This window comes from Atta colombica, unplaced genomic scaffold (assembly GCF_001594045.1).
Source record: "Atta colombica isolate Treedump-2 unplaced genomic scaffold, Acol1.0 scaffold228, whole genome shotgun sequence".
Taxonomy (NCBI): domain Eukaryota; kingdom Metazoa; phylum Arthropoda; class Insecta; order Hymenoptera; family Formicidae; genus Atta; species Atta colombica.
The window spans coordinates 627,814-648,787 of NW_017259325.1; the positions used below are offsets into that span (position 1 = coordinate 627,814).

Consider the following 20,974-nt stretch of genomic DNA (forward strand, 5'->3'; position numbering starts at 1 on the left):
ATATATATATATATACTTATATACATATTGTATATACAACCACATATTAGACTGCCAAGGAAAAAAATTTTTTTTTAAGTGGACACTTGGCTCAAAAGCTTCTATTTCATGTCAAAAGAATGCCTCTAAATTTTTATCAAAAAATATTAAGTTTGGAAGTCGCTAGTGAAACTTTGATTTTTAAATCAAAGTTTCGATTTTCCTTAATATTTAATTTGATGCAAAAATGGCTTAATCCGGATTTCAAATGTAGCACTGTATGTTTTTTAAATCGCTGAACACGATGCAATAGTTCATTTAACTCTATATGCCTTAAGAAATACAACCCAATTAATGTGAAAAAATTACAACAATTTGGGACCTTGTTAAAATCGATTTTGGTCATTTTTTAGAACGATCTTTAAATCTTAATAGTTTTTGATAAAAATTTAGAGATGTTCTTTTAGCATAAAATGGAAGTTTTTGAATCAAGTGCCCGATTAAAAAAAAAAATTTTTTTTTCCTTGGCAGTCTATTACGTATACATCTACCTACACATCTATCTTTTCATCCATTTATTTCTCTCTTTATTATAATCTATTTCAGCCTGTAGAAAATTCCTTTATTTTTATTTATGCATACCTTTTCACACTATATTTATGTCTACTCATTTTTTCCCTAATTGACTCCCGCACGCCCTGCTTTAACCTGATTACTTCCACATTTATCACCCATTTATTCATCTACTGAATGTGTCTTATCCTTTTTCTCTTCTTCCTTTTTATTTCTAAGTAATTTCTCCCTTTCATAATTTCCTTAACATCTCTCCCTTCTTATTGTCCAAATTATCATTTCAGATCCTCTTCAAAATTTCCTTTTCCTATTTTTCTAAATCGGTAAATTTAATTTTTGTCTCTACACAGTCCTTTACGTAATGCTCTAAATTATTCTTATCCTCCCCAGAATATACACTTCCTCCTACTTTTCTCTATCAATACTTATTTCTCTCCTCCAAATTCTTACATCTTAATTTAAACAGAGTTCGTCTCGTTTATCTCATCCTTTTTTTTTCCGCTTACTTTTAAACTTCTCAAACTCTTGTTCTCCTTTTCGCACGGGCTCTTTTTCACTTATCCTAATTATATTGCCTTTGCTTTTACTAATAATCACCCTGCCTATCTTCTAATCATTTCTATCTATTTTTATTGTATTCTCACAATATCGCCACACAACACACTTTCACTTATGCCACCTGACCAACTCCGTGAATGTATATGTAGGAAGATTAGATAATCATGCGTGGGTTGCAAAAAGTTAACAGTAACATAATATTTGTCATTATTCATTAAATATTTATTTATATACTTTCAAAAAAGTAAATATTTATTTATACACTGTCGAAAAGTTTTCGGACATTGCATTTAAAATTGCATAATATTCAGATCATCGTAACTAAAAAATCATTGCAGAAAAAAAATGAAAAAGCATTTTAAAGCTTGAAACTTATACTTCAGCATGTTTTTGATCGCTTTTTAAAAAAATGTCTTTACAGTTCTGTATCTCAAAAAATTTAAGAAATACAATGATGTTGTATTTCTTAAAATTACATACATTTAACATTATGCGTAGTTTGATAAAAGTTTTTTTTTTTTTCAAAAATTCAATATTTTTGAAAAACAGTATAAAGAGTTACTTTCAAAATTCTTGCTTTTCTAAAAATTTTTTATGATTTTTCTTGATTAAATTACGCAATATTGAAAACAAACTAAACTTGCTAAATAATCAATGGTGAAATTTGGTAAAAAATCATCACAACAAATTTTATTTTCTTAATTCTGTAGAATTAAATTTAAAAATCAGATCAGAAGCTTAAAGTACAAATTTCGAGATTCAAAATACTTCTTTAATTTTTTATGATGATATTTCAGTCCGAATTTTAATCAATTTTCATCAAAAATAATATATCCGAACTCCTTTTCTAATTATAAAGTTTTCTAATTATAAAATTTCTCCTTCCTTTCTTCTGTCAAAAATAAATGGTTTGTGTACCTATCTTCCATGCCCCTTCCGAATGAGGTGCAACACTTTTTTTTTCCAGCTGATGTCTTATAAACAATAGAATATTAAGATTGGAAATAAGCTTATGTTAAATACATTACTTTAAATACAAAGTGCCACTGCAATCTGAATATTAAAATGTTGAACTGATATATATTCATTTAAGTGAATTAATTTCAGATATGATAATTGCATGCCGATATGGTTGTCGGACTTTCAACGCAATCAATAAATATTAATAATCCCCCAAATTTCCCAAATGTTAATAATTAAATGTATTTTTCCCAAATGTTAATAATTAAATGTATTTAACATAAACGGTTTTTCAATTCGCTTCTTTTATTGAACGAGGTATGATTTTTTTCACGTTCAAATTATTCAAGTAAAAGGGATCATTTTTGCTTCAATGTTGAATAACTCGTTGAAAAAAAGTCATACAACATCGCAGCCAATCACAACTCTGCAGTCATTATCTGCTTTTCAATCTGCTTTCTTTTCTGCGATTGTGATTTAGCTGTTCTGTTCCGCTTTAAATTTCTGCTTATGTGACGCCAGTCTGAAGGTGTCGTCACATGGGACGTAACTTATTAAGCATAACTTACGTCAGCCAATCAAACCATTTCAACTAGAATAACGCGTAATGTCTGATGTAATTTGATATGATTTAAGTGACGCAAATTATATCACATGTGACGACACCCTGAGATATTAATTATTACGATTCAGATTAGGAAATCTATCGAAATATCAGGCCATTTCATATGAAGCGCGAACTTGTGTCATGAATCACATCAGATTTTTTAATTAGGAGATATGGTAGTGTCTTGCGGCGCTAAACCAAGCCAAGTGCAATAACATCGTGTTCCTTTACGCAAAATCATGGGTTGCGAGTAAATTTTACTGTAACTGCTAAGTCATTTCTATATTTGAATCTCTTATGGATCACGTCAAATTTTTTTAAGCAATTATGGCGTAGCAAAGAATCATAACGTTATCGAAGATATTTCTATCATAGCTTCTTTTAGTCTTATCGAGAAATTTGCTTTTGGCTTTGATCACTGCCCTGCATATTCATTATTTCGATTAATTTTAATTAAAATTAGATTTTTTGACGAGATAAAGATATATCGCATCAATAAAATATAGTATTTATTTTGTGATACTTTATTAAGCACTTTCATTATTATGTATTCATTATTAGTAAATATTTTCATATGTTTTATTTAAAATTATATATTCGAATAAATAAACATAAGAAAGGTTTTTTTTTAGCTTAAAGCCTAACTCTACGCATTTCTTATTATGTGTTTCTGTTCAAGTTCGTCAATTTTTATTTTGGATGATAAAAAACAGAAATTTGGAAAGAGGCAAAAAGATAAGAAATAATCATAAAAAGCAAGAAACAGAAAACAAGGTTTGGTTTTATAGATATTATAAATATCTTTGTAATATTTTATGTTATGCCATAAATTTCAGAGTTACATTGATAATAATTTTTATAATGTTTTATTCATTTATGTTATGTCATAAATTTGAGAGAATTTGCATTGATAATGTTCGAAACAAAATTTTTTAAGAGGTAAAACTGAATTTTAAATTGGATGTTGAAAATAATTTCGTGTGAATTTATATATACCACGATTCTAATGTAAAATGGGCACCAAAATTATTTTTAGTCTTGAAACGTAAAACTAATAATTGCTTAGCAACTTGTTGCAAAAAATATCGACGATGTTGTATATACTAATATTGAGATTAACTTTGTATGAATCTTGAATTGAGATTCTGCTTCCAATGCAAGTAAAAGTTTATTAATTATTTTGATAATTAGTCATACGAATTCGTTTTCAAGCGAATATACGTTGATAATCGGAGTCCAGATGTGAAATTATATAATAATAAAAGGGAAAAATTATCTTTTAAAAAAGAATATAATAAGGATAAGTTAATAATAAAATTGAAGGTCAACAATTAAAAAATAAACAGTAAAATGTAAAATGTTTATAACAAACAAAAACGCAAAGATAAATTAAAGGACTCCGCAACAGTTCTTAAGGAAATGAGGTCTGATCAAAAAATTGGTTGAAATTTTGATATGTCCTAGCTTTTGGCTCGCTGATCAAAAGTCATTCTCAATTGTCATTAGGCTGAATAGTTATGGTGGCTCAAACATTCAAAATTTATCTCTATTGTCAGGTGGTTGATGTTAAACAGAGATTTAATTTAATGTGTTTCATCCCCTATAAGATCTTCATTCATATATTATATTTATTTTTATGTACACATTTCTTATACACCCACACAAATACACACACACACACACACACACACACACACACACACGCGCGCGCGCGCGCGCGCGCGCGCACACTGAAATAATTTTAAAATAATTTCTTCAAGCCCCAACTATCCAACAGATTTCGTATCATTATGAATATACGTTGACATTGAATAAAGTAACAAAAGTATCGTGAATAATAAGAAAAATAAAAATAAATGCGATAAGATATTGAGAGGTCACTCGCGACAATACGTGGACTTTTGTTATTATAGCGTCGCTATAATAACAGAAGATTCCTGAAAGGAAACGAGAGTTATCTGAAAACAGAATAAAAGGCGCATCCTAACAAATCAAGTTTCGCTATAAATAACACAATCGATCGACAATAACAAATTTCTTTTGTTGTTATAATGGATTTGTGTGAACAATAATAATTTTGCTCCAATAGCAAAAAAATTTGCTAAGAACACATTATTTCGCTTTAACAACAAATTAACTTAGTTCTAAAGACAAATATCCGCGACACATTTCTTCTATCTTCTATCAGCAACAAAACAGATTTTACTCTAATAATAAATAATTTCTAAAACTGATTGTATTAACTAAATTTTATCACTGCCATTACGAATGTATAGTAGTAATGATAGATTTGCTACAACAGTAAAATATTTTTCTCCATGAAGATATGCAATTCTTTAATAATTAATGTCTTATTAACTATTGCGAAAATTGCAAAATGGTACAAGTACTATTCGATTTAGTGTAGTCCGCTCTATCTACACAAAAGCTATTGCAGTATACAGTGCCCCAAAATTTATGGGGCACTGTATACTGCAAATTTTTAATGTAATTAATATTTTAATGTAATTAATTTTTTATGTAATTAATACTGGTCGAAAACTCATCGCTACCATTATGTTTATGATTCGTTCAAGTATCCCCAATCTTCTTTGACCATATCTGCCAGCTTTTCAGCAATCATAAAAATAGGTATATTTGTGTGGGCTGATATAATTTCAGGCATGATGGAACCGTCTGCTACTCGCAATCCTTGAATGCCAATCACCTGCGTACATGAATTTTGTACATTACAAGTGACATATATGTGTATGTGCGTGCGTGCGTGCGTGCATGTGGGCGCGCGCGCGAGTGTGTATGTGTGTGAGCGTATGCTGTGCATCATACAGGAATATTCAGAGTTCATTATTAGAAATATACTTGAATTTCATTAACATTTAATGTATACTTTAAAAAATTTCATGAAATTTAATGTACTTTTAAGTTACACAATTTGAATTTAATTTCATGACATTACATTAAATTTATTGTAATTTTCATGAAATTTTATGAAACTTAATATAATTTTCATAAAATTTTTTTATGAAATTTAATGTATACGTGTATACAAAACTAGAAATCAGGAAAATTGAAAACGATCATGGAAATCAGGGAAAAATCAGAGAATATTTTTCGGAAAATTAAATTTCTTGACTTTAAAGAAGTTTAATGTGCATATATACATTACGCCTATATACGCAATTTTGAAATACTATCATCTTAGCAATTAAATGCAAGTAGTGTCAACAATCACATTAATAGTAATTTACATTGCTATATTAAATTGCTCTTTCAGTAAAATATTTGACGATTTCCAAAAATCATTAAATTTTGTCTGGAAAGCAGGGGAAATTTATGGAATTTTAGAATAGAAAATTTATGGCAACTCTAATATTTATTATAGATTTGAAAGAAAGTACTTTCTAGTGCATCTTTTAACAATACCTTTAATCTAGGGTCGACGACAGCAGTCGGATCTTCTTTCGGTCCCATCTTGCAAGTGCCACTATAATGATAGATAGTAAGAGATGCCGTCCTCATCGCGCACTCCCAATAATCGTAAGAATCATACTCGTAGTTTTCACATCCAGGAAAAGTATCGTTTGTCAATCGTGAACCAAACAGTTTCATTGCTTTCGTTCGACCGACGCTTATTGCAGCTTTAATGCCTTCCATCATCGTCTTAACATCTTCCGGATTGTCGAAGTAATTTGGAACGATTTCAGGTTTAACGTTGATGTCGTTGGCCAATAGTCTTATCCATCCACGACTTTTTGGTTTCAATAACATCGGTAGTATGGTCCAGCCGTAAGTGATGATATATTTGTTCCATATCTGACGCATTGCATTGTTCAAACCCATTACAGTCGGTAGAATTAAATCTCCTTTCAATCCACCACCAGTAAATAGCAATTCAATGTTCGGTAAACCATGAAGTTTCGTTGAATTTTTGGTGTCAATGAAAGCGAGGGCTTCGCACGCACCTGGGACCGTTATTGGTCCGGATTGTTTCATCAGAAAGTCTTTCATATACGGATAAGTGGGATTTATTATATCAATTATTCGAATACTTACTGGGTCATCTACTGTCCATGTTAGCCCGCCAAAAGCTACGTGATCCATCAGATTTTCACCAACCGGCAAATCCCGAACGACGTTTATGCCGAGCTCATTAAGATGTTTGGCCGGTCCGATGCCAGATAACATTAGTAATTGTGGTGATCCAATGGCACCCGCGCATAAAATTATTTCTTTACTCGCAAACACCCTGATAATTTGATGATGTTTGATAAATTCCAGGCCAATCGCCCGATTTGTATGACGATTAATCAATATTTTTTTTACCCTGCTTTCGCGTGTTACATGAAGATTCCGGCGATTTCTTGCTGGATGTAGATAGGCTCTGTTGCTGCTCATGCGGGTGCCATTTATTATTGTGGCCTGCACATATGAAAATCCTATCGTATTCTTTCCGTTATAATCCACCAGCGGGTATCCCAACTCTTTGCCAGCGTTTAAGAAAGCCTTTGCCAATGACGTATGGAATAATGGATAAGAGATATGTAACGGTCCCTTAGTTCCGTGATAAATAGTGTCTGATTGCAGCTCTGGAATATCGATTGTCTCCAGCTTTTTAAAGTATTTGAGGACATCCTTGTAAGCCCAACCCTCATTTCCCATTTTAGCCCATCGATCGTAATCCTCGGCGCCTCCTCTGCTTGCGATCATATAGTTTAGCACGCTACTTCCGCCCATTACTTTGCCTCTAGGCCAGTTACACCTGTTGCCTTCCATGCCAAGACAATATTTGTTGGACGATTTGGTTTGATACTTCCAATTAATATCGTCGCTTAGCTGCAACATGTAAACGAGAAGCGGGATATCCATAAGAAAATTTTCTTTAGATCCAGCTTCGATCAATAACACTTCAACCTGATGAATCTCACTCAATCTCGCAGCTATCGTGGCACCGGCTGTTCCGGCGCCTATTACCACGAAATCGTACACTGCTCCAAATTGCGGAACCATATCCGGTACTTCATGATTCATATAATATTGACCTTGTTGTAAAAAGTGTAGAGCTCCAATACCAAAATCAAATATATTCATCAACTCGCGTCCGCTCATATTATCGTCGTAAAGATTATGATATCGGTTCTTTATCGGTTGTCTACTCGATTGTAATGGAACAATTATGACGACGGCACTGAGAAAGTAAAGGATACTTGGCATCTTGTCCGGCGTATTCAAGTTGGCTATTGGTTATTGAACGTGTTTCGAGTGGGGCACGATAATAGAGAATAGCACTTGGATGTTCGCCTGACATATATACCTGCATTGAAGTCCATGTTTTACGAGTGTCATTGTATGCGTAAACATCTATATCACTACACAAACAAACAACAAAAAAGTAATCGAACGATGCAGACAAGAAAAAGGCATCTTACTATTTAATTAATTCTATGAATTTAATAGTAAGGAAAAAAATGACATTTACTCTTGTATCCTTGAGGCGATTTCGATTTTTGGTTAATATTAACACATTGAAAAAAAATATAGTCAATTTTAATAAATCTTTAGTTGAATACTGCCAACTAAATACTTATTAAATATAAAGATATATTTATTTGAACAGGAAATGTTAATTTGATTTAACAGTCATTTTTTTTATTAAACAAGTATTTACTTACTGTAAGTAAATGTTTAGTTGGCAGTATTGAACTAAATATTTATTAAAATTAACTATATTTTTTTCTTAGTGCGATAATAATAAACGGCTCATAATTTATCATATTTTTGTTATATTTTGTTGATATTAATGTTAATATTACGATATTATTAATAAAAAATCAAATTAAGGTAGAATCTTAAAAAAGATAGAAAAATAGATCGTTATTTAGATCTATCTTGCAAACAGATTCGCGATATGAGAATGCTGTAAATTCGTATTAGATTTGCATTATTCACGAATGATGGAAATAATTTGCTTTAAATTCATTCTTTGATCATTTTTCATATTTAATCATCAAATTTTTCTTTTAAAGGCTTCTTTTAAATATTATGGAAACTCCCTCTTTTACAGAAATTAAAAACTGATTTATATAAATCTTGAGACATTGCAAAATACGTGGATACGAAATAATTGCGAAAGAATAAATAAAGGAAAATACCAACCGAGTTAATAAGTAATCGAGATGTGCTGAAAAGATGTGTCGTGAAATTAGCTAATATTAATTAGTTAATATTGATTAACTTTGATATCAAAGTTTTGTTATACTATTCACATAGTTGTAATCGATAAAATATTCTTTATGCATATGATTATTCTTAAAATAAGTTATTTGATAGCAGTATAGAAGCAACAATTTATCTTCGCTAAATATAAGCATGATAAATATAAGCATGCTAAATATAAGCAAATTTTTCAAATCGACCTTTTGTTCTTCATTTCAGCTTTTAAGAACTGTAGTGAATTATTTAGAAATTATAATTTTTTGAAAGTAGTATAACTTTCAAAATTTGTGCAACAAATAGAAAACTATCGGACAAATTAGGTCGAAATTAAAAAAAAATAAATAACGATTTACAAGTACGTTGATTTTAGAAAAAAAGTAATCTTTTTCTATTTCCAATAATTGTTTTTCTAATCTAATTTAATCTGAATTATAAAAATTGTTTGAGTATGTAACACGAGTATGCACACGAGTATGTAATTATCATATTGTATAATTTTCCATTTTATCGTGCTTTAATAAGATATCCTATCATTTTTAATATATTTTCTTTAAAATTCTTGATTTTTTTTTTCATTTTCTTTGGCAATGAGAGCAAAAAATAGTTTTTCCTTTAAGTTCTGAATAAGCCTAATTTTATCAGCAATTATCGGTTGTACGTATATACAAAATTACAGCTTTTTTCCCTGTATCCTTGAAATGATTCTTTCATTTGGATTGGACTCATGATAAATTCTTTGCAATACCGGTTTCTCTCTCGATTGTCAGTTTTTAAACGGTGGCCCTGAATGGATTGAGCAAGTTTTTGCCCAAAACTTTATTATTAATTGAATTAATGCTTATTGCCAAAATTTTATATGATTATATGTATGGACGATTTAATTCAATATGGAAATATTATAATCATCACATGCACTTTCCCTAATCATATAATCGTAAGACGTATCGTAAGATGTATCGTAAGAATTAGTCAATCAGAGCTGAACATTTTTGATAATTCTTGATTGTGATTGACTAATTTTTTCGATGGTATATCTTACTGTTATGGAAAGTGTGTCAGTCTGCAGCAGTCTTACAAAAAAGTAAAAGAAATCAGAAATAATATTACAAAAATGTTGATGCGAGCCTGCATAGTAATTGTTTCGAAAATCTGTAGTTTAATGATTGATTACAAAGTTAAAACTGTTTATGTTTCGACCTTAGGTTTAGATCCTCTTCAATGCGTAGAAGATGTAGTAAACAAATGGCTAAAATATTACTATAATACATTTGAAGCTGATGGGAAATTTTATTATTTATCTATTCATGAGCATATTCTATTTTTTTTATATGAAGAATATAAGGGATATATTAGAGAAAAATATATTAAATTTATCTCTGCTCATCTAATCGTTACTAAGATATTATTTGAAATGTATATCAATGCCAGTATTTAATCTCGCACACATATGAAAGGAGGAGATATTCATAACTCTCGGAATTCAAATTTTCCATACGAATAGATTAACTGTATCTATAAACATATGATGAACGTATTACAAAACAATTTGTCTCGCGGCATTGTGCTAAGAATATCTTTATTATATAAGAATATTATTATTATTATTTAAAAGCTTTTTTTGTAGTGTCTACAATAATTTGTGTTTAGCGATTTTTTTTTGAAATAGAAATGATTTATATAAAAAAATAGTGAGTGTATGAAATTTCGTTTTTATTTATGAAATAAATTTTTTACGAGATTACTCGAGAAAACTGTGAATAATGCTATAAATAAATAAATTTATGAGTAGTTTAATCATTTCAAAATGAATAAAATGATAGAAGATTAATCGCTTTCTGATTGCTCTTCCATAAACACCAAAACAAAAACGATAAAAATGTATAAAATATTATTTTTAAGACTATTCCAGAAGAATATTTATAATATCTATTATTTAATATTATTTTTAATATTATTGCGATAATTTTCGAATGTAAATTGTGGACACTACAAAAAAAATTGTGAATAATGACTCTATGTTCTCAGTGTAATATCATGCGGTAGATTATTTCGCAATGCTAATTTGTAATATTTTTCACACAATTTTATTTTAGCTCTAAGGCGAGATTTATATTTTCGAAACTTTTGAATACTCATACAAGATTTTATAACATAGATGTTCATTGATTTTTCATATCTAGTTTTCAAAAAGCTACAATATTTTAAAAACTTCTATATCGCATTGATGAAAGTATGCTTGTGCATGAATAAAGAATGCGAAAGTCTTTTATATCATTACTTTTCAGCAATAAAATTTTGAATAATATTATTTCTATATATATATTTGCCAGATCCGTAAATTAATGATAACATAAAATAATAAATAACCACAAATAAATATTCGTCAACTTTGATTGATTTATACTTATCTGCTTTCTGTCCTTTGTAGCAATTCTTATAATTGTATAATGTATTAATAATTTTTTAATATAAATAATTTTTTTATAATTAATTTTTATTCAAACTTTGTAAAAGTAAAACTAGTACTTACTATTAGACAACTTTGCTTCCGCCGTTTTCCTATAGATGACTTTAGCGGTAAGTGGTGGTCGAAATAAATAGATCATAGACGTCATACAATAAACTTGGGCATCTGTCAATATAATAGAAACATTAGTCGATTTGTGTCTACATCATAAAGTTATTCTCGATTGAAAATGTCAGTTTACGAGCCAAATTCTCGTCATTTGCGGAAGGTTTTAATTTTTTGCTTCAATATGAAGAAATCTGCGGCTGAGGCTCATCGAATGCTCTCAAATACTTATGGTGAGGCCGCTATTAGTGAAAGAACGTGTCGTGAGTGATTTCAACGCTTCAAGAACGGTGATTTTGACCTCCAAGGTTATGCTCTGTATTTGGTGGGACCAGCTCGGCGTAGTGTATTATGAACTGTTAAAACCGACTGAAACAATCACAGGCGATCGGTATCGAACGCAATTGATGCGTTTCGAGCCAAGCATTGAAAGATAAACGGCCGTAATACAACGAGAGACACGATAAAGTGATTTTGCAGCATGACAATGCTCGACCCCATGTTGCGAAATGATTAAGACATACTTGGAAACGTTGAAATGGGAAGTTCTATCCCACCCGCCGTATTCTCCAGACATTGTTCCCTCTATCACTTGTTTCGATCAATGGCACACGGCCTGGCTGACCAGCACTTCCGGTCTTATGAAGAAGTAAAAAATTGGATCGATTCGTGGATAGCCTCAAAAGATCAGTTTTTTTCGACGCGGGATTCGTACGCTACCCGAAAGATGGGAGAAAGTAGTGCCCAGCGATGGACAATACTTTGAATCATAAATGTATAACCAATTTTTTACAATAAAGCCTCGAATTTCGGAAAAAAAACGGCGGAAGCAAAGTTGTAGATTTATATGGATCTGTAATATCTGTATAATATTTCGACAATTTGGTCACTCCAGCATTCCTTTAACCAATCCGTAATTTTTGGTGAAATGATAATTATAATTATAAGCTTATGAAACTATTTCATCATACGATGTATGATGAATTGTCGCAATATTTGTCACGTACGTCAATAACGTAACAATAGTAAGCATTACGATAATCTGACAAGACGGCCTATTACATGCTCTGAATTTTAAATAAGAAACATGTAATGGCGAATAATGCAATGGCAAATAATTACATCAATGCATTTGACATATTATATTAAGGTTTCCAAATATCCATATATCTATCAAGGTATTGTATATTGATATATTAATATTACAACACCTAATATTTAATTAATTTTTCGATATGTCTCTTACAAGCATTTTATTGCAACGACAATATAATTTTAAATTAAATATATTTTAAGAATGAATGAAATACACTTTATTTTTTCTTTGAAATGAAATTGATATAATTTTTTTGTAATGTTAATATATCAATATACAACACCTTGATAGATATATGGATATTTGGAAACCTTAATATAATATGTCAAATGCATTGATGTAATTATTTGCCATTGCATTATTCGCCATTACATGTTTCTTATTTAAAATTCAGAGCATGTAATAGGCCGTCTTGTCAGATTATCGTAATGCTTACTATTGTTACGTTATTGACGTACGTGACAAATATTGCGACAATTCATCATACATCGTATGATGAAATAGTTTCATAAGCTTATAATTATAATTATCATTTCACCAAAAATTACGGATTGGTTAAAGGAATGCTGGAGTGACCAAATTGTCGAAATATTATACAGATATTACAGATCGATATAAATCTCTGAATTTACTGAATAAAATCGAAAATAGCGTTTTTCATTGGCAAAGCTAGTGCGCACTCAGTGCACATTAAAGCTGTTGTATACTAACTTAATCTAAATGTAAAAGTGAGATATCTCAATTAATAAAATACTCAATATATATTTTATCAAATACCACAATAAAATGTATTGAGGATTTCGCGATTTACTTCGTTTCTATATTTTTATCAAACATATATTTTTACGTCGATTTGTGTACAACGGTTTTAATGAGTGCGCATCAGTAAATGTTATAATTAATGAACTAAAATTATTATCGATTTTTTTAATTTGAAATTTAAAAAATCTGTACGATCAACATCAATCAAGTTTGGCGATCATTCCAACATCCCCTTAAGTAAAATAGTTTCCAATCAAACTTTTGCGAAATATCCATTAAATCTAAATTTATTTAAGAATTGATACAAAAATTATTGTCAAGTTATTGAAAAGTAGTATATTGCAATTGTTAACATAAGAATTGTAAAGAAAAACACTTTCAAAGATCTTTTTAAGTAATGCAGTTACGTCATGAAAGTACATTGCAAGAAGTAGCAGTAGAATAACAATCATGTCTTTCGTTGAAAGAAATTAATTCTGTCGGGAAGTTATCCATGAACTCTTACATTATACAATCACTATATATGTATATTTATTGTCTATATTGTCTATATTGTCGTTTTATAATTTATACAAAACATATAAGTGTGACGTTTAAGAATAAAAAAGATAAAATTATAATAAATTATAATAAATTATAATAAGCAAAGAAAGGAAAAAAGTATTTTCTTTTTTGTCGGAATATCATTTATTTTACAATGTACAACAAAAAAATATAATTCCTAACAATTTTATAGTCACTTAGTTAATCTCTAGATTAATTTAGCGTTTGACTGTAATAGACAACAACAAAGTAACAAGTAGCAAATATAATTATAATCTCACTCAAAGAATCACGATGAACAATATTAGTTATGTTTTAACATAATATTATGAAAACATATTTAAATGTATATACATATATTTAAATGTATATACAATAAAACTTATACATTATCTTATTTTAAAAAGTTAAAAACGCTACATTTATCATATGGCACATAAGAAAACTGAGAAAAGAGAATGCAAAGATCGGTCCAAAATGTTAAACTAAATAGATTTTTATGAAACTTATATTCAACGTTCTAGTAGGTTCTAGTAGGTAGAATAATATTAATGAAAGGATTTTATGTAACAGAAATGATGGCACGAGTAGAATCTACTTAATCCTACTTCTTGGAGTTTGGAAAAAATGCTAATCAAAAAGATCAAAGAACTCGCAGATTATTATTTGAATGATTGAAAACTCACTGCGAAGTTCACAAAATTAAAGAATCGATAAGTGGAATTGTTAAAAAGAACGAAACATTGTACGAAAGGGCATTGTATGTTCCAAGTCAACATATTGGCCCATCTTTACATAAAATCTTTTCACCAATACGATTCTATAGAACGTTTGATGAAAATTTAAACTAAAAAGATTTTCTGAATGAGAATTTCTTTAGTTTAACATTTGACACCATCTTTGCATACTTTTTTAATAATGCAGTACCTGAGAAATATACACATTAACTATTCTTATGTAACCTCGTGAACTCTGAACTGGCCTAGTTTTTATTACTAATTACGTAAGATTTATTTTTTATCATTGTCTTTGCACTGTCCTTTTTTTGAAATTACACTCTAAACAATAATCGTTCTTTTTATTAATCTGTTATCATCGGATTTACGAATTACATATACAATTGTGTTAAAGTGAAATATGATCGGATCATTGCACATTTTTGCCATGAATATTATGAATATTATGAATTACTTATTATTCACAATTTTTTTGTGTGATTCTAATTATAATTTTAAATAATCAAGACTACTTCATTGTATGTTGTTTACATACAGTCTAGTCATTTTTTTTTACTGCACATTACATATTGTATAATGTGCATGGATAATTATAAACGCAATTATATTTATCGAGACACATACGAAATTAGCACATCAAATTAGGTAGATAATTGGTATGTTCATTATTGATATATCTGTTTTCACGAAAAGGCTAACTCGCATCAGCGAGTTATTGCAGCCTAGACAGTGTCCGCTTGGAACATTTCTAACTCATGAAGACAGTAGGGAAAACAATCTTTTTACTGTCTAAGCTGCAACTTTTAGATTAGGCGCCAAGCGGATAGGATACATTATTTCTTTTTTGTTCGGGACGGTGTAGCCCCGACTAGCACTACTGTCTATACACCCCACTTTCCACATGACAGATTTCCTAACTTCAGTAGTTGTCAACTTTAACGCTCAATATCTCGCAGGACAGTCCCCAATTTTCTTCTGTCAGATTTTTCTATTTTACGCAAAAAGATTAGACGTTTCGTTAGCCTTTTTGCAGAACGTGTATCATTAATCAATAAGGCTGATGTGAGTTAGCTTTTTCGCGAAAAGCCTAAATACGTCAATCTAATTAAGAAACGATCGTTGATTTCATAAAAAAGCGCCATTTTGCCTAAAAGCTACTATTAGAAGTGTTCTTAAATTTCATTAAATTTTAAGTTATACAATTTGAACTTAATTTCATGATATTAAATTTAATGTATTTATAACTAAAAAGTATATTTGTGTACATATACATAAAATTTAATGTATTTTTCATGAAAATTTATGAAATTTAATGTATACGTTCATTACATTTAAGTAATTACTGTAACTTAATTTTCAGTTAAATCATTCATTATTTTTAATTTCGTTCATAGCCACGAACTTCATTTATATGTAAAGGAAACTTGTGTTACATTTCTAATGATTAATTTCGCAAAAAGGCTGCAATATCATATTATAATATGATCAGTTAAACACAACATATCGCACATATCTATATAATATTACAATTTAAAATTTTTGAACGTCTTTAACAATCTTCCTTTTTCTTTTTTTGATTTAGGAATAATTGCTCCTTTGCGATACGCTTGCTAGATAATCGAAACGTAAACAAATTGAATCTTTATACATTATATTATAATACATTTCGGATCCTTATACATTATAATATATTATAATGTATTTCGAATCTATTTTTTTCCTTAGCTCTTTCTGAGCTCACGTTTAATTTCGTGATTAATTGTCGACGATGATAGCCAATCTTGTTTAATGAGGTCAGCACCTTTTTCACCGATCATAATGACAGGAGCGTTTGTGTTACCACTGCATATCGTTGGCATGATAGATGCATCGATAACTCGAAGACCCGCAACACCGTAAACCCGCAATCTAGGGTCCACTACAGCTGTAGGGTCGGTCGGTGGTCCCATTTTAGCAGTACCTACAGGATGGTAAATTGTCATAGAAATATGTCGAATTTGACATTCCCAGTAAGCATCAGTACCGAATTTGAGGTGTTTACATCCCGGAAGCTTGATGCGATGAAGTTTTGAGCCAAATTGCTTAAAAACTTTTGCCTCGCTGACTTTGATCGCAAGCTTCGCACCTTCCACCAAGATGGCTATGTCCATAGGATCAGAAAAATAATTCGCATTGATAATAGGATGGTGAAAAGGATTGGAACTTCTCAAACGTATAGTGCCACGAGATTTGGGCCTTAACAAAAGAGGCATGATGGTCCAGGTGTCTCGATTGTTAATTGGTCTGTAGACAGCATTGTATACTTCGTCCGTTAATCCTAAAACTTTCCGAATTTGTACTCCTGCGTCAGAATTAATGGAGGCTGGCGCCATGTGAAATTGCACGTCCGGATAATCGATAGAGTGATTGGCATACTTTGTATTTACGAAGGCGTAACCTTCAACGCCACCCAAAGTCGTCATGGGACCTCGACCGTTAATCACATAGTGCATCAGCATCGAAGCCGCTTGAAAACGATCTTGAACTATACTGACTGGTTTATCAATCAAAAATGTCAAACCGCCCATTCCAATATGGTCCTGAAGATTTTCGCCGACTTGAAGATCTTTGATAACAGGAATACCAACATGTTGTAAATGTTCCTTCGGTCCGATCCCTGATAGCATCAAAATTTGAGGACTGTTAATGGCACCTGCGGACAATATAACTTCCTTTCGTGCTCTCACTATTTGTCTGCGACCATTCCTAACAAACTCGACGCCAATCGCTCTCATAGTTAACGGATCGATCACGATTCTCGTCACGTGACTGTTCATAGCTATATGAATGTTTTTACGTAATCGTATAGGCCGCAAGAAAGCCTTCGCGGTGGAACATCTGCTTCCCTTGCGAATAGTTCCTTGAGATATCATAAAACCCGTCTGCTTTTCGCCATTTATGTCCCTATTTTCGTATCCCAATTCAATGCCTGCTTGAACAAAAGCAACCACTAAGGGAGTTTTCCACGGCGATTCCTGTACTGTTAGGTAGCCACCGGTCGCGTGATAGGGACTTCTCTGCAAGTATGGATTCCGATTGTCTTCCGATTTTTTGAAGTAGTAAAGAACTTGGTTATATCCCCAACCGGGATTACCGAGCGATTCCCAATGATCGTAGTCTTGTTTATTACCACGCACATATAGCATGTAGTTAAAAACACTGCTTCCGCCTATAACTTTACCTCTTGGCCAATTACAACGACCGCCCTTCATAGCCAAGCAAGCTTTATCTGTAGCCTCAGTCTTGTACTTCCAATCCAACGTAGTCAACTGCAAGTATGCAGCCAGAGATGGCACGTCTGTAATTTCGTTTTCATCTGGGCCGGCCTCTAACAATAGCACATTCCAGTTTGGTATCTCCGATAGTCGACTGGCAATTACCGCTCCAGCCGATCCACCTCCAATTATAATAAAATCGTAATCAGAGTAGAGAGGATGCCTGTCGATGAGTCGACTCTCAGGATCCAGTTGATCGTAACGATAGTAAGAAAGACCCGCAATTAACAATGGTATGAGCCATAAACTTGTACCCATTAAGCCGATAGCGCTCTTCAAGGCTGACGTCACTACTATCGCACTGAAAACCATTTTGGCGAAAATATAATCCTGCCTTGCGAATTTTTGTCTTTTTAATTTAATATCGTAGTATCATTGAATTTTATCGTTTGTTGTAACGAAATATTGTGATAGAGGCTCTATCTATTGATCTTAGTCTTGCGAATATTGAAGGATACATCGATGTTTATATCTTTTATGACGCTTCCATTGATTTCGATGAATCGCTTCCATACTGCTTTGTTCTGTAATAATAATAACAACAACAACAATAATAATAATAATAATAATAATAATGATGATGATGATAAAAGAGATGATGTTAAATAGAATTGAATGAAAGCTAGCACTAGACAGCAAATATTAGGCAACACACATTAAGGAGATTCTTACGTTTGATGAAATTTAAGTCTAATATACATGTAATACAATAATATACATGTAATTCAAAAATTAATAATATCAATATTATCTATAAAAAAAAAATCATTGACTTTTATCGTACCATATTTAATTCTAAATTTTACATTACAAGTTGAAGGTATTCCTTATTCTGTAATTATTCTCTTTTAAATTGAAACACTTGCATATAAGACAGCAATTTAAAAATCATTATAATTATAAATACTTAAATTTGTTCTCCTAAAGTTTCAAATTTAAATTGATTGTACAATTTACAAGAAATTTATATTTTTTTAATAAAAAAAGCTAGAATATATGTCTCAAATGAACGATGCAGTGTACATCAAATGAGCATCTTACAACTTTTATTTTGTCATTTTGAAAATATTTAGTAACATATAAAACTAACAATAATTATGACATATATGATGATATTAATAATAATTATGATATATAATGACATAAAATATTGTTAGTAATCTTCTTATTCTATTATTTTAATTGTTTTACATATTTGTTTTACATTATTAATGAATAAATTGTTTATTGACGAAGAAGTAGCGTGAGAACTTCCTTAAACTTTTCTCAAAATTTTGACCTAGATTTTTTTACGTATATTGTACAGATGAGAACAAACTTGTTAATTTATTAATTATTTTTTAAATCGGAGAATTTGGAAAAATTTGGAATCATTAACTGTTATTACTAGTATCAAAAAATGTTGAAATCCGTTGATGAATGTAATTAACTTCGCTTGTGGCGACATGAAATGGAAATAATAATATGTTTCTAATCACGGAAGGAAGAACGGTTACGTGCGATGTGGTACAAGGAAATGCCAAAGTTTCTCAATGAATTAAAGATCGAGCCCCATCAAAACATGGCTAGCGTTTAATTTAATAAGATCCACTTCGATAGCCGCATAACACAAGCTTTAATCTATATATAAATTGAATGAGTAAACAACGCACAAAGTTCCTTGTTATGCTTACGGATTATGTCCCGATCCGCCGGAAGAACGAGATGGTGATCTCATAACGAGAAAGGAGAAAGTGTTTCACTGGCATAAACCTCTGACTTGTTTCTTTTTACGAGACAACTCGTGGAATTACGTTATGCTACCTCTTTCCGTTCTTTCACACAACACGCGCGCGCGCATACACACACACACACACACACACACGCGCGCGCGCGCGCGCGCGCGCGCATATTTTTCGTTGTCCTTATCTAACTCTATCACATATATGAAAATGTCTTTGGTTGTTAAGTAGGTTAGGATAGATGTATTAACTCATGTAATTTAGCAGTATAAAAAAATTTTTACGAATTACGAGAGACGAAATTATGTATTTAAGGATGTATTTGAAATCGCAAATATATCCTTGATCTACTGACATTATAGAGTTGGCAAGAAACAGACGGTAGGAATTTCTATTTAAGATTACTATTCAGGTATAAATTTCTTCACATATATAGAAACTCTCTCTTTCTTAAAAATACAAGTAAGGTTATGAAAATTTTGGAAAAAATCAGTTTTAATAAAAAAAAAAAGAAAAGAAAAAGATACAGAGGAAAGAAGATAAAAATTTTTAATTTATCATATTTATAAGCGGATATTGCATGAAAATTGTATATACATACTTATAATCGGTACAAGATAATCCAATTTCGTAACTTCCGGTGAATAATTTCTATGTTTCATGTATTTCCTCTGAGTTTCTTAAAGTCTTTAAAAGATTTCCCCTTTGCAAAACGATGAAAATGATTGGGATAGTATTTTTGGAGTATTATATGATAGTACGGGAACATTAATATTATTGGATGCGTGCGCACTCAACAGTTCAACGCTCTGTAATATATATTTAAGAAATAAATATATATATAATTATATATAAATATATAATTAATTTATATATAAATAATATAATTCGTTAATTTTATTTTGTGAACAAACAGAAAAAATCATTATGAATATATTTGGGATTGCAAATTTGCCAAGCGGCAAATCAATGCTCTTAATTATACAATAAATTTTGAAAAATTGTCGGTTCCTAATATACAGAATACAAGTGATTTTATGACATTATCGAGTTATTTCGATGATAATAAGAAAAAGGAAAGAAATTATGAGAGGTACGAGAAAAAGAAGAACACGCTCGGCATTTTATATTACGCATCGGAAAGCGACGCGGAAGTTGCCTTTACTTTTCCTGAAATCGTTCGTTAGATCTCGGACATCGTTATAATAAAGTTAAAATTAAAGTTGTCGGTAATATTATAAAGAATCTGAAATAATATAATATATTGGTTCTTTGGTATAATTTAAAAGACAATAGTGCAATTATATGCCTTTCCAAATGTTATTGATGCTGGTATGTA

The 20,974-nt window shown here is 30.7% G+C and overlaps 3 protein-coding genes across 6 annotated transcripts in view; 1 reads left to right on the forward strand and 2 right to left on the reverse strand.

The window, feature by feature from the left end:
- LOC108688308 (flotillin-2) overlaps window positions 1–20,974 on the forward strand; it is a 110,877-nt gene that overhangs the window by 11,711 nt on the left and 78,192 nt on the right. The window lies entirely within an intron of this gene.
- LOC108688300 (glucose dehydrogenase [FAD, quinone]-like) lies at window positions 5,238–7,901 on the reverse strand. The gene is made up of 2 exons (XM_018194489.1): window positions 6,101–7,901; window positions 5,238–5,384 (listed from the first exon to the last, which is right to left on the reverse strand). The coding sequence occupies exons 1-2, from the start codon at window positions 7,886–7,888 to the stop codon at window positions 5,238–5,240; spliced, it is 1,935 nt and encodes a 644-aa protein (XP_018049978.1). The 5' UTR covers window positions 7,889–7,901.
- Window positions 16,165–18,226, reverse strand: LOC108688302 (glucose dehydrogenase [FAD, quinone]). The gene has a single exon (XM_018194491.1). It carries the CDS (start codon window positions 18,224–18,226, stop codon window positions 16,322–16,324), a length of 1,905 nt encoding a protein of 634 aa, XP_018049980.1. The 3' UTR covers window positions 16,165–16,321.